At 38.0% G+C, this 13,758-nt stretch overlaps 1 protein-coding gene and 1 long non-coding RNA gene across 3 annotated transcripts in view; one reads left to right on the forward strand and one right to left on the reverse strand.

The window, feature by feature from the left end:
- The window catches only part of MAMDC2 (MAM domain containing 2), a 174,184-nt gene extending 171,612 nt beyond the window's left edge, over nucleotides 1–2,572 (forward strand). For both annotated transcript variants that reach the window (XR_001004910.1, XM_011970153.1), the window contains exons 13-14: nucleotides 1,351–1,435; nucleotides 1,566–2,572. Coding sequence is in view for 1 of the 2 variants with exons in the window: in XM_011970153.1 (XP_011825543.1) it covers nucleotides 1,351–1,435; nucleotides 1,566–1,630 (150 nt within the window). In the remaining variant the exon portion in view is untranslated. The remainder of the gene's footprint in view (nucleotides 1–1,350; nucleotides 1,436–1,565) is intronic.
- LOC105532074 overlaps nucleotides 1–13,758 on the reverse strand; it is a 48,854-nt gene that overhangs the window by 14,705 nt on the left and 20,391 nt on the right. Inside the window, exon 3 of the long non-coding RNA XR_001004909.1 lies at nucleotides 4,611–4,794. This is a non-coding gene — a long non-coding RNA (uncharacterized LOC105532074). The remainder of the gene's footprint in view (nucleotides 1–4,610; nucleotides 4,795–13,758) is intronic.

Consider the following 13,758-nt stretch of genomic DNA (forward strand, 5'->3'; position numbering starts at 1 on the left):
CAACCCAAATGTCCATCAGTGACAGACTGGATTAAGAAAATGTGGCACATATACACCATGGAATACTATGCAGTCATAAAAAAGGATGAGTTCGTGTCCTTTGTAGGGACATGGATGTAGCTGGAAACCATCATTCTCAGCAAAGTATCGCAAGAACAGAAAACCAAATACCGCATGTTCTCACTCATAGGTGAGAACTGAACAATGAGATCACTTGGACACAGGAAGTGGAACATCACACACCGAGTCCTATTGTGGGGGCGGGGGGAGGGATAGCATTAGGAGATATACCTAATGTAAATGATGAGTTAATGGGTGCAGCACACCAACATGGCATATGTATGCCTATGTAACAAACCTGCACGTTGTGCACATGTACCCTAGAACTTAAAGTATAATAAAAAGAAAAAAAAAAAGAATTTTTATTAACAGTATTTTGCCACTAGTCTGTCATTAAAGCTTCTTTGAAACATTAATTTCAAGTAACTTTATAAACGTATTAATTAATTTATGTTCTTTGTTTTAATTTTAGGGAGGGTTTAAATAAAATTTATGGGCTTTTAAAAATTTAATTTAAATTATACACTACTCCAAAGAAGACTCATTTGCTTATAAAATGAATAGAGCAAATGTGTCTTCTGAACAACTTTCATTACCCATGGGCCTCTGTGGACCATTCAGTAATTTATTAACCATTGTTGGGACAGCCTTAGAGCTGGTTATCTATTTTTCCTACAACCACAATATCTGATCAGTTATTTTCTTCTCAGAATCTAAAGTTATAAAACGGATTCTCTCCTCTGCCTGAGCTGTGTCTTTGATGTTGTGGTATTTAACATAAGTGAACCCTTATCTTTGGTAAACTTCATTATTATACTTTTCTGTTCACACATGGGTATCATCAGTCATATTAAATGTTTCCACCTAGTAGCAGTATCAGACGTAGATTTATGGAGTGCTATGGGAAATTTAAGTTTCTGAGCACCTCACTTTCACAGACCCTTTGTGAATGCTGGGGGATGCTGGGAGCCGAGTGTTCCAACTGGGAAGAGGAAACCAGGTTACCACCAGGAAGCATTTCTAGGCAAGCATTTCTGGGAAATTGGTAAAGAGATCTCAGAAGACAGGGACCTGAATCTTCAAGGCTTCAGTAATTTATTGTTTCTTTAAATTCCAAATAAATATTATCTTTAATCTCTAGATTTCAATTTGTAATTTGGTATCCTTTTCCTTAAAGGGATCCTCAAGAGCAATCTAAGTTTTCATATCTACAAAGCCTGGATTTGCCCTGACCAGCACTGTATTATCAGGATGATTCTATTTCTAAATTCAAACATATTATTCTTTCAGATTATTTTTGAAGCCATTCGAGGAGTATCGATAAGAAGTGATATCGCCATTGATGATGTTAAATTTCAGGCAGGACCCTGTGGAGGTAATATTTATCCCAATTATATAAGCTTGACTGAAAATGGACTTTGTGATACTGTTTCAAACTACAAGAATACAAATTAAATGTTTTTCTATAATAAATACTGTTATTGTATATTTGTCTTTCCTGACAGAAATGGAAGATACAACTCAACAATCATCAGGACATTCTGAGGACTTAAATGAAATTGAGTATTAAGAAATGATCTGAATTGGATTAACTAGATGAAAATCATACCTCTTCAATCAAAATGAAAACAAAGCAAATGAATACTGGACAGTCTTAACAATTTTATAAGTTATAAAATGACTTTAGAGCACCCTCCTTCATTACTTTTGCAAAAACATACTGACTCAGGGCTTTTTCTTTTTGCATATGACAACTGTTACTAGAAATACAGGCTACTGGTTTTGCATAGATCATTCATCTTAATTTTGGTACCAGTTAAAAATACAAATGTACTATATTGTAGTCATTTTAAAGTACACAAAGGGCACAATCAAAATGAGATGCGCTCATTTAAATCTGCATTCAGTGAATGTATTGGGAGAAAAATAGGTCTTGCGGGTTTCCTTTTGAATTTTAAGTATCGTAAATATTTTTAAAGTAAATAATATGGGGTGTCAGTAATATCTGCAGAATGAATGCAGTCTTTCATGCTAATGAGTTAGTCTGGAAAAATAAAGTCTTCTTTTCTATGTTTTATTCATAGAAATGGAGTATTATTTTTTAATATTTTCACCATATGTGATAACAAAGGATTTTTCATGAATGTCCAAAGGTAAGTCAGTATTAATTAATGATGTATTACAAGGCAATGCTACCTTCTTTATTCCCCCTTTGAACTACCTTTGAAGTCACTATGCGCACATGGATAGAAATTGAACTCTTTTTTGTAAAGCAAGCTTAAAATGTTTATGTATACATACCCAGCAATTTTTATAAATGTGTTAAACAATTTTACTGATTTTTATAATAAATGTTTTGGTAAGATTTTGAATACTACACATTCAGGCAGATATACTAAACTGCTTTTTATTTACTTATTTAGAAAATTGTATATATATGTTTGTGTATCCTAACAGCTATTATGAAATTATAAAATTACCTAATAAAAATAATTTGAAAATCTTTTCACTAGCAATTAACTCATTTCTACATTATTTGTCTTCATCAGAGTATCTTCACTACATAACTACAGATTCTAATTTGAATCTCTACTCTGCCACAACAAAATGCTTAAGTCTTTTATTAGTGACATAAGCACTCTATACATTAATACAATAATTATTACTTTTTTCTCTTAATTTTCCTTTTCTCCACGGATACAATAATTTTTATAGCATGCTTTATTTCACATAGACAATCTCAATTTTTTATCTCATTAGAATGTAAACTCATATCCTAACAGAGTACAAGATTTCTTGCTGTTTTGTTTACTTTTGTATTCTCAGTACCCAGAAAGTGTCTGGAATAGTAAGTGTGCAACAAAAAAATACTTGAATGAATGAATGTCTTTTCTGCTTCGGTAAGATGGAAATATTTTAGCTCTTTCACAGATAAGGAAACAGAGTCTCAAAAGAGTGAAGAAATTACTCACGATTTTGTATCTGTTAAACAGAGGAATTTAAGAGTCTGGTCTGATTCAAAGACTCATACCTCTTAACTACTTTGTGTAGCCAAAAGTCCATTGTTTCCCTGAAGTTGGGAGGGTTTCCCACTCAAGAGTGTCCAAACTCATAAATTAATCTGTTAAGAGCTTTATCTTTCTGAATGCAAAGAAAACAAAAAATTCTCAGCTACACAAGATACATATCCTGAGGTTTATGGAGAAAATAAAATTTTATAATAAAATTTTGCAAATCAAATTCTATTTATGATTAATTGCCTATAGTGGAGGAAATTCCTAAACAGAGCTGAAACATCGGGGAAGGAAGATTTCAAGATGTTGACCTACTCAGCTGCATACTAGGCCAGGCATAATTCCTCCAAAGCATTATTTTTGTCCAGAGCTACAGTTACATTTGCTGAATTAAGGAGTGAAGATTGTATCTTCAAGACTCCACACAGTATCTGCTACCTAGTAAGGGGGTTATAATATGTAGTGAGTAAATAAAGTCATTCAACAGCCTCCTTGCTGGTGACATAAATCCATAGTAATAATCACAGCTAACATGTGTTGAATACTATTTTCAGACATTTTTCAAAGAGTCTGTTTCGCTGCCACATCTGTGTTCTTATCCTTACAAGGTCGCCTCCTGAACGTGATAGCTCTCCTACCAGCTCCATCCTCAATGTCAATTTACACTCTAGGCAAAGATTCTAAGTTTCCCTCTTTCAAGAGGATTTATTGGCTACCAAAATTGCTTCTAAGGTTGCTAAACCAGGAATCCTACTAGAGATGCCAACTTTGGAAACTGGGGGAAAAGAGGTGGGGGTTGGGGTACCAGATATTGGCTTGGGGCAGAAAAGGAGGTAATTATTACCAGTTGTTGCTGAGAAACAACCTGAAGTTAATCTAAGAGAAAAAAAGGAGGTGGATAGTGAGCTGCTTAACTCACCTTTCCTCATTTATGCTCCTTTGACAAAATTCAATTGTTTGATGCTTCTTTTCCCTTTCCAGGTTGCCCTTGGCATTCATTTCAACTATATTTCACCTTCGTTTTAACTATATTTCACCTGGATGAATACATGGAAAGGATAGTAAGCACAGTATAGGTTTCTCAGATTTAGAAATGCCCAGGGAGAAGAAATGCTAGCTAATAGATACTGCTTAACAATTTAAGCCCAGTGTTGGCTTTTATTCCAATTCTCAGCAGCACCTACACATACAAGTGCTTCAAATGGAAATTGCTTTCTCACACAGATTGCCTTCTCTTCTATAATTTCCTGTCTAGGATGGAGATTATTTGTGTATAGAAGGGAGTGAAGAACTGAATACTGAGAAAATAGTGCCTATGATGCAGGGTTTGGTTTAATATGGAGGAAGAAAAGGTTCAACAAAGATTTCTAGAGAACTCTATGCTCCAGGCATTGTACTGAGCATGGAGGTTACAAAAATGCCCACAGATTAGTGAGGAAGAGAGAGAGATAAACCAGTAAACACTGTTTGGAGTGCTAAATACAAAATGGCCATAAGCCCAGGGTGCTATGGGAGGGCCTCTGGGGGGCATCTGACCTGGCAGGGCAGAGGCAGCCTCCTGGCTGCAGTCTGGAGAGAGCAGTGGAAACCAACAGCACCCACTTGCACAGTGTCCCTGATGCCTTCATGTCTTCTCTCACACTCTGAAGGCTAAGACCTGGGCTCTGTGACTTCTTGGTCTCATGCCAGGGCAATGTTTCCTTGTGTGATTTAACCAGAACTGGGGAAAAAAAAAAAAAAAAAAAACACAAAAAAAACTGAGTTTCTGTAACTAATAATTTTAATGACACTGGATTTTCAACATATGGATTACTACAGAGAGGTAATACAGCACAGTGATTAAGGACACTGCTTCTGGATTTACACTGTCCTTTTAAATCTCGGGTCTGCCACTTACAAGCTATGTGACTGAAGGCAAGTCACTTACACCCACTCCCACTCCTTTTCTTAGTCTGCAAAATGGGGCAAAGACTTATTCCTGCTTCTTAGGGTTGCTGCAAAGATTAAATGAGAATAATATGAGCACCTATAACAGTCTCAGACACACACAAGCCATTCTAGTTTATAAGGTTTCAGTGAAATTTCAGATAAATCATGGTGATTTTTATGTATTCTTTTTCTGTGAAGGAATTGTGAGTTTATAGTGCCATCTTAAGGATAAAACAAACATATAATCTTGCCATTTTATCATCTTTTTCTTTATTACTCACAGTACAACTCATTTTGACTAGTGGCTGGGTAATGCTCTCCCCTGTGTTCTTCCCACTCCACTTGCCCCTAGTAAAATCCCACTTACCCCTAGCAAAATGTATCATTGCTAAACCTAACTTCTTGTTTATCTCCTCAAGAATGCTTGCTTACTCAGTTTTGTATCCCCACTGCCTAGCATACTCAAAAGATTTCTGGATTAAATAAACAAATGCTTAGTAAAAGCATTTCATTTAGTAAAAACATGCATGTGGGTTTCAAAAATCACAAGGAATATAATGGTGCTCTTTGATCCATTACAATTTCATTGGTCATTTTAATATATTTGTCTGGACATTACTCTCCCCAGATAATCCAAGCCTCTAACATTTCATAAATGAACCTGGCTGCACCGTGTATATTTAAAAATACGTGGTGAATTCAAACCCAAATCAAAAGCCCCATTGACTATAAAAAAAATATGGCAAGAAAGGGTGGGGGGGGAATGGAAAACAGATACGTAAAGGCAGGTGAGTGAAATATCACAATGTATACCTACTGATATCATATAAACATATTGCTTATTCAAAAAATAAACATGGCAAGATATATATGCTTGAGAACATGAAGGTATTCTATGTGGCAAAATGAATTATCTCAACGCTGCCCCATTCCCCCATACACATGTGTACACATACACAAGACAAAACATTTAAAAATTCTTGGTGAAATTTGACGACCTTTATTATCAATGAATACCTAAGCTGGTAAGAAAGTAAGGGAAATGTCCAGCTACCCTCTGAAACCCCTCATCTGCTTTGAAAAAGAGAACTGAAAAGCAGAGATATAAGTACACAAGCTGACGCTATAGCTACCTGGAGGGAGGTTGTCAGTCTTGGTAATCTGGGGGCTTAGGCTCTTAAACCATAAAGGGATCAGGAAAGAGCCTGCCAAGGGGTGGGGAGGATAGAACAGAGACTTCATAAATAAACCCAAGATTCTTGAAGAGCTACATTTTTACTAAAAGGGTAAATCCAGACAATAAAATAAAAATAAAAATCTTCCTTCAGCACAGGGAGATTGTTAGGATGCCAACTCTTCTCCATTTAGACAGTGGCGTGGGGTATAGGAGTTCTTCCTTGAGAATTCCTAATTATATTACACAAATTTAGAGTGCAAACTTACCCTGCCCTCATGATCTGGGAATCCACAAGCTCAAAGTTTAACGTGAGAATATGTCCCTGGCTAGTGATATTCTTGGGGCACCTGGCTGAAATTAATATAAAATTCTTTAGGGGACCGTGCACTCAACCTAGGCTGTGCACAGTTCACACATATAAAACTGCACTGAAGAAAGACTCACAGTCCAAAACTACAGAACATTTAGTGAAAGAATCCACTAACAGCAAAAATGAGCTGTCAAGAAACGAAGAATTATATACCCAAGACTTCATAAGATGAAAATTGTTAGTAGACACTTTAAAATAAGTATTTTTTAAATGATTAGAGAAAAATATATAACAAAGGCAATACTCTATGAAAATGCAGATAGTTTTTGTTTTCGTTTATGTTTTTTTTGAGAGAGAGTCTTACTATGTTGCCCAGACTGGAGTACAGTGGCTATCCACAGGCACGATCATGGTGCACTATAGCCTGAAACTCTGGGCTTACATGATCCTCCTGCCTCAGCCTTTCAAGTCGCTGGGACTATAGGCACATGCCACTGCACCCAGCAAATCTACCCAGCAGGTGGATTTTTTAAAAACTGAATAGAACTTCTACATATAATAAATAATAGTCATAAAATTAAAAATTCAGTGTGAAAGGCAAACAAGCAATTAGGCATATCTAATAGAAAGAGAATGATGAACTGGAATACAAGGTAATAAAGCAGACTACAGCACAGAGAGGTCAAGAAATGGAAAATATGAAGAATAGGAATGAGAGTCAATGTATTGAAATCAGTGACAGAAAAAGAGTGGGGGAGAGGTAATGCTCAAAGGGAGAATATTTGAGACTGTTGCAGAATTGATTATAGATAAAAATGTTCAAAATCATGAAGTTCAGTAAATTCTGAGCAATATAAAAAATAAATCTATACCTAAACACATTACGAAATTATGGAATACCAAAATCAAAGAGAAAAATGCAACCAAAATGAAAAGACAGATGAACCTCAAAGGAATGAAAATCAAACAAAATCTAACCCATCAATAATGAAGCAAGTGAGAAGACAGGGAAATAAGAACTTTAAAATGTTGAGAGGAAATAATCTTCAACCAGAATGAGGACAAAATAATGTCATTTTCAGATAAGAAAGAAATCATGGTATTTTTGCTGGCAAGGTGGCCGAACAGGAACAGCTCCGGTCTGCAGCTCCCACTGAGATCCATGCAGAAGGTAGGTAATTTCTGCATTTCCAACTTACGTACCTGAGTCATTTCACTGGGACTGGTTGGACAGTGGGTGCAGTCCAAGCTGGGGGAACAGAAGCAGGGTGGGGTGTCACCTCACCGGCAAAGTGCAAGGGGTTGGGGAACTCCCTCTCCTAGCCAAGGAAAGCCATTAGGGACTGTACCATGCACTCAGGCCCAGACACTGTGCTTTTCCCATGTTCTTCACAACCTGCAGACCAGGAGATTCCCTCCAGTGCCTACACCCTATACCACCAGGGCCCTAAGTTTACAGCACAAAACTGGTGGCCATTTGGGCAGACACCGAGCTAGCCACAGGAGATTTTTTCTAATACCCCCAGTGGTGCCTGGAATGCCAGCGAGACACAACTGTTCACTCCCCTGGAAAGGGGGCTGAAGCCAGGGAGCCAAGTGGTCTGGCTCAGCAGGTTCCACCCTCACGGAGCCCAGCAAGCTGAGATCCACTAGCTTGAAATTCTTGTGCCAGCACAGCAGTATGAGCTCGACCTGGGATGCTCCAGCTTGTTGGGGGTAAGGGCATCCACCATTGCTGAGGCTTAGGCAGGCAGTTTTACCTTCACAGTGTAAACAAAGTCGCCCAGAAGTCTGAACTGGGCAGAGCCCACTGCAGCTCAGCAAGGCCACTGCAGCCAGACTGCCTCTCTAGATTCCCTCCTCTCTGAGTAGGGCATCTCTGAAAAAAAGGCAGCAGCCCCAGTCTTATAGATAAAGCCCCACTTATAGATAAAACCCCCCACTTATAGATAAAACCCCCACCTCCCTGGGACAAAGCACGTTGGAGAAGGGGTGGTTGTGAGTGCAGCTTCAGCAGACTAAAATGTCCCTACCTGCAAGCTCTGAAGAGAGCAGCAGATCTACCAGTATAGCGTTCAAGCTCTGATAAGGGACAGCCTGCCTTCTCAAGTGGGTCCATGAACCCCGTGTATCCTGACTGGGAGACACCTCCCAGTAGGGGCCAACAGACACCTCATACAGGAAAGCTCTGGCTGGCATCCAGCAGGTGCCCCTCTGGGAGGAAGCTTCCAGAGGAAAGAACAGGCAGCAATCTTTGCTGTTCTGCAGACACCGCTGGTGATACCCAAGCAAACAGGTTTTGAGTAGAACTCCAGCAAACTCCAGCATACCTGCAGCAGAGGGGACTGGCTGTTAAAAGGAAAACTAACAAACACAGAGGAATAGTATCAACATCAACAAAAAGGACGTCCACTCAGAGACCCTATCTGAAGGTCACCAACTTCAAAGATCAAAGGTAGATAAATCTATGAAGATGGGGAGAAACCAATACAAAAAGGCTGAAAATTCCAAAAACCAGAACACCTCTTCTCCTCCAAAGGATCACAATTCCTCGCCAGCAAGGGAACAAAACTGGATGGAGAATGAGTTTGACGAGTTGACAGAAGTAGGTTTCAGAAGGTGGGTAATAACAAACTCCACCGAGCTAAAGGAGGATATTCTAACCCAATGCATGGAAGATAAGAACCTTGAGAAAAGGTTAGACAAACTGCTAACCAGAATAACCAGTTTAGAGAAGAACATAAATGACCTGATGGAGCTGAAAAACACAGGACGAGAACTTTGTGAAGCCCAATCGATCAAGTGGAAGAAAGGATATCAGAGATTGAAGATCAACTCAATGAAATAAAGTGAGAAGACAAGATTAGAGAAAAAAGACTGAAAAGAAACGAACAAAGCCCCAAGAAATATGGGACTCTGAAAAGACCAAATCTACGTTTGATTGGTGTACCTGAAAGTGACAAGGAAAATGGAACCAAGATAGAAAACACTCTTCAGCATATTACCCAGGAAAACGTCCCCAACCTAGCAAGACAGACCAACATTCAAATTCAGAAAATACAGAGAACACCACAAAGATACTCCTCGAGACGAGAAACCCCAAGACACATAATCATCACATTTTCCAAGGTTGAAATGAAGGAAAAAATGTTAAGGGCAGCCAGAGAGAAAGATCAGGTTACCCACAATGGGAAGTCCATCAGACTAACAGTTGATCTCTCAGCAGAAACCCTACAAGCCAGAAGAGTGGGGGCCAATATTCAACATTCTTAAAGAAAAGAATTTTCAACCCAGAATTTCATATCCAGCCAAACCAAGCTTCATAAGCAAAGGAGAATTAAAATCCTTTACAGACAAGCAAATGCTGAGTGATTTTGTCACCACCAGGCCTGCCTTACAACAGCTCCTGAAGAAAGCACGAAACATGGAAAGAAACAACCGGTACCAGCCACTGCCAAACCATGCCACATTGTAAAGACCATCAATGCTATGAAGAAACTGCATCAACTAATAAGCAAAATAACCAGCTAGCATCATAATGACAGAATCAAATTCACACGTAACAATGTTAGCAGGCTAAACACCCCAGTTAAAACACACAGACTGGCAAATTGGATAAAGAATCAAGACCCATCAGTGCGCTGTATTCAGGAGACCCATCTCACGTGCAAAGATATACATACGCTAAAAATGAAGGGATGGAGATTTACCAAGCAAATGGAAAGCAAAACAAAAACAAAAACAAAAAACAAAACAAAAAAAGCAAGGACTGCAATCTGAATCTCTTATAAAACAGACCTTAAACCAACAAAGATCAAAACAGACGAAGAAGGGGATTACATATGGTAAAGGAATCAATTCAACAACAGGAGCTAACTATCCTAAATATATATGCACCCAATAGAGGAGCACCCAGATTTATAAAACAGGTTCTTAAAGACCTACAAAGAGACTTAGACTCCCACCTAATGATAGTGGGAGACTTTAACACACCACTGTTAATATTAGACAGATCAATGAGTCAGAAAATTAACAAGGATATCCAGGACTTGAACTCAGCTATGGACCAAGCATACCTAATAGACAACTACAAAATTCTCCAACCCAAATCAACAGAATATACATTCTTCTCAGCAACACATGGCACTTATTCTGAGACTGACCACATGATTGAAAGTAAAACAATCCTCAGCAAATACGAAAGAACAGAAATGACAACAAACCGTCTCTCAGACCACAATGCAATCAAATTAGAACTCAGGATTAAGAAACTCACTCAAAACCATACAACCACAGGGAAACTGAACAACTTGCTCCTGAATGACTAATGGGTAAATAATGAAATGAAGACAGACATAAAGATGTTCTTTGAAACCAATGAGAACAAAGACACAACATACCAGAATCTCTGGGACACATTTAAAACAGTGTGCAGAGGGAAATTTATAGCACTGAATGCCCACAAGAGAAAGAAGGAAAGATCTAAAATTGACACCCTAACATCACAATTAAAAGAACTAGAGAAGCAAGAGCAAACAAATTCAAAAGCTACGAGAAGACAAGAAATAACTAGTATTAGGGCAGAACTGAAAGAGATAGAGATACAAAAACCCTTCAAAAAAATCAATGAATCCAGGAGCTGATTTTTTTAAAAAAAGATCAACAAAATAGGCCACTTTTTAAAAGATCAACAAAATAGATCACTAGCCAGAAAAATAAAGAAAAAAAGACAGAAGAATCAAATAGAAGTAATAAAAAATGATAAAGGGGTATCACCACCAATCCCACAGAAATACAAATTGTCATCAGAGAATACTATAAACACCTCTATGCAAATAAACTATAAAATCTAGAAGAAATGGGTAAATTCCTGGACACATACACCCTCCAAAGACTAAACCAAGAAGAAGTCGAATCCCTGAATAGACCAATAACAAATTCTGAAATTGAGGCAGCAATCAATAGCCTACCAACCAAAACAAGCCCAGAACCAGATGGATTTACAGGCGATTTCTACCAGAGGTACTAAGAGGAGCTGGTACCATTCCTTCTGAAACTATTCCAAACAAGGGAATAAGAGGGAATCCTCCCTAACTCATTTTATGAGGCCAACATCATCCTGATACCAAAACCTTGCAGAGACACAACAAAAAAAGAAAATTTCAGGTCAAAATCCCTGATGAACATCAGTGCTAAAATCCTCCATAAAATACTGGCAAACTGAATCCAGCAGCACATCAAAAGGCTTATCCACCACAATCAACTCGGCTCCATCCCTGGGATGCAAGTCTGCAATCAACTCGGCTCCATCCCTGGGATGCAAGTCTGGTTCAACATACGCAAATCAATAAACGTAATCCATCACATAAACAGAACCAATGACAAAAACCACATGATTATCTCAATAGATGCAGAAAAGGCCTTCAATAATATTCAACACCCCTTCATGCTTAAAACTCTCAATAAACTAGGCATTCATGGAACATATCTCAAAATCATAAGAGCTATTTATTACAAACCCAAAGCCATCATACTGAATGGGCAGAAACTGGAAGCACTCCCTTTGAAAAACGGCACAAGACAAGGATGCCCTCCCTCACCATTCCTATTCAACATAGTTTTGGAAGTTCTGGCCAGGGAAATCAGGCAAGAGAAATTATTCAATAAAGAGTATTCAATTAGGAAAAGAGGAAGTCAAATTGTCCCTGTTTGCAGATGACATGATTGTATATTCAGAAAACCCCATCGTCTCAGCCCCAAATCTCCTTAAACTGATAAACAACTTCAGCGAAGTCTCAGGATACAAAATCACTGTGCAAAAATCACAAGGATTCCTATACACCAATAACAGATAGAGTCAAATCATGAGTGAACTCCCAATTGCTACAAAGAGAATAAAGTACCTAGGAATACAACTTACAAGGGATGTGAAGGACCTCTTCAAGGAGAACTGTAAACCACTGCTCAAGAAAATAAGAGAGGACACAAACAAATGGAAAAACATTGCATGCTCATGGATAGGAATAATCAATACTGTGAAAATGACCATACTGCTCAAAAGTAATTTATGGATTCAATGTTATCCCCATCAAGCTACCATTAACTTTCTTCACAAAATTGGAAAAAACTACTTTAAAGTTCATATGGAATGAAAAAAGAGCCCACATAGCCAAGACAATCCTAAATGAAAAGAACAAAGCTGGAGGTATCACACTACCTGACTTCAAACTCTAGTACAAGGCTACAGCAATAAAAACAGCATGGTACTGGTACCAAAATAGATGTATAGACCAATGGAACAGAACAGAGGCCTCAGAAATAATGCCACATATCTACAATCATCTGATCTTTGACAAACCTGACAAAAACAAGCAATGGGGAAAGGATTCCCTATTTAATGTGTTGGGAAAACTGGCTAGCTATATGCAGAAAGCCAAAACTGGATCCCTTCCTTACACAAAAATTAACTTAAGATGGATTAAAGAGTTAAATGTAAGACCTAAAACCATAAAAACCCTAAAAGAAAACTTAGGCGATAACATTCAGGACATATGCATGGGCAAAGACTTCATTACTAAAACACCAAAAGCAACACAGTAAAAGCCAAAATTGACAAATGGGATCTAATTAAACTAAAGAACTTCTGCACAGCAAAAGAAACTGTCATCAGAATGAATTGGCAACCTACAGAATGGGAGAAAATTTTTGCAATCTATCCATCTGACAAAGGGCTAATATACAGAATCTACAAAGAACTTAAACAAATTTACAAGAAAAAAAAAACTCCATCAGAAAGTGGGTGAAAGATATGAACAGACACTTCCCAAAAGAAGTCATTTATGCAGCCAACGAACATATGAAAAAAAAAAAACAACTCATCATAAGTGGTCATTAGAGAAATGCAAATCAAAACCACGATGAGCTACCATCTCATGCCAGTCAGAAGGGCAATCATTAAAAAGTCAGGAAACAACAGATGCTGCAGAGGATGTGGAGAAATAGAAATGCTTTTACACTGTTGGTGGGAGTGTAAATTAGTTCAACCATTGTGGAAGACAGTGTGGCAATTCCTCTAGGATCTAGAACTAGAAATACCATTTGACCCAGCAATCCTATTACTGGGTATATACCCAAAGGATTATAAATCATTCTACTATAAAGACGCATGCACACGTATGTTTATTGTGGCACTGTTCACAATAGCAAAGACTTGGAACCAACCCAAATGCCCATCAATGATAGAGTGGATAAAGAAAATGTGGCACATA

The sequence above is a fragment of the Mandrillus leucophaeus genome, unplaced genomic scaffold (genome assembly GCF_000951045.1).
Source record: "Mandrillus leucophaeus isolate KB7577 unplaced genomic scaffold, Mleu.le_1.0 Scaffold93, whole genome shotgun sequence".
NCBI lineage: Eukaryota > Metazoa > Chordata > Mammalia > Primates > Cercopithecidae > Mandrillus > Mandrillus leucophaeus.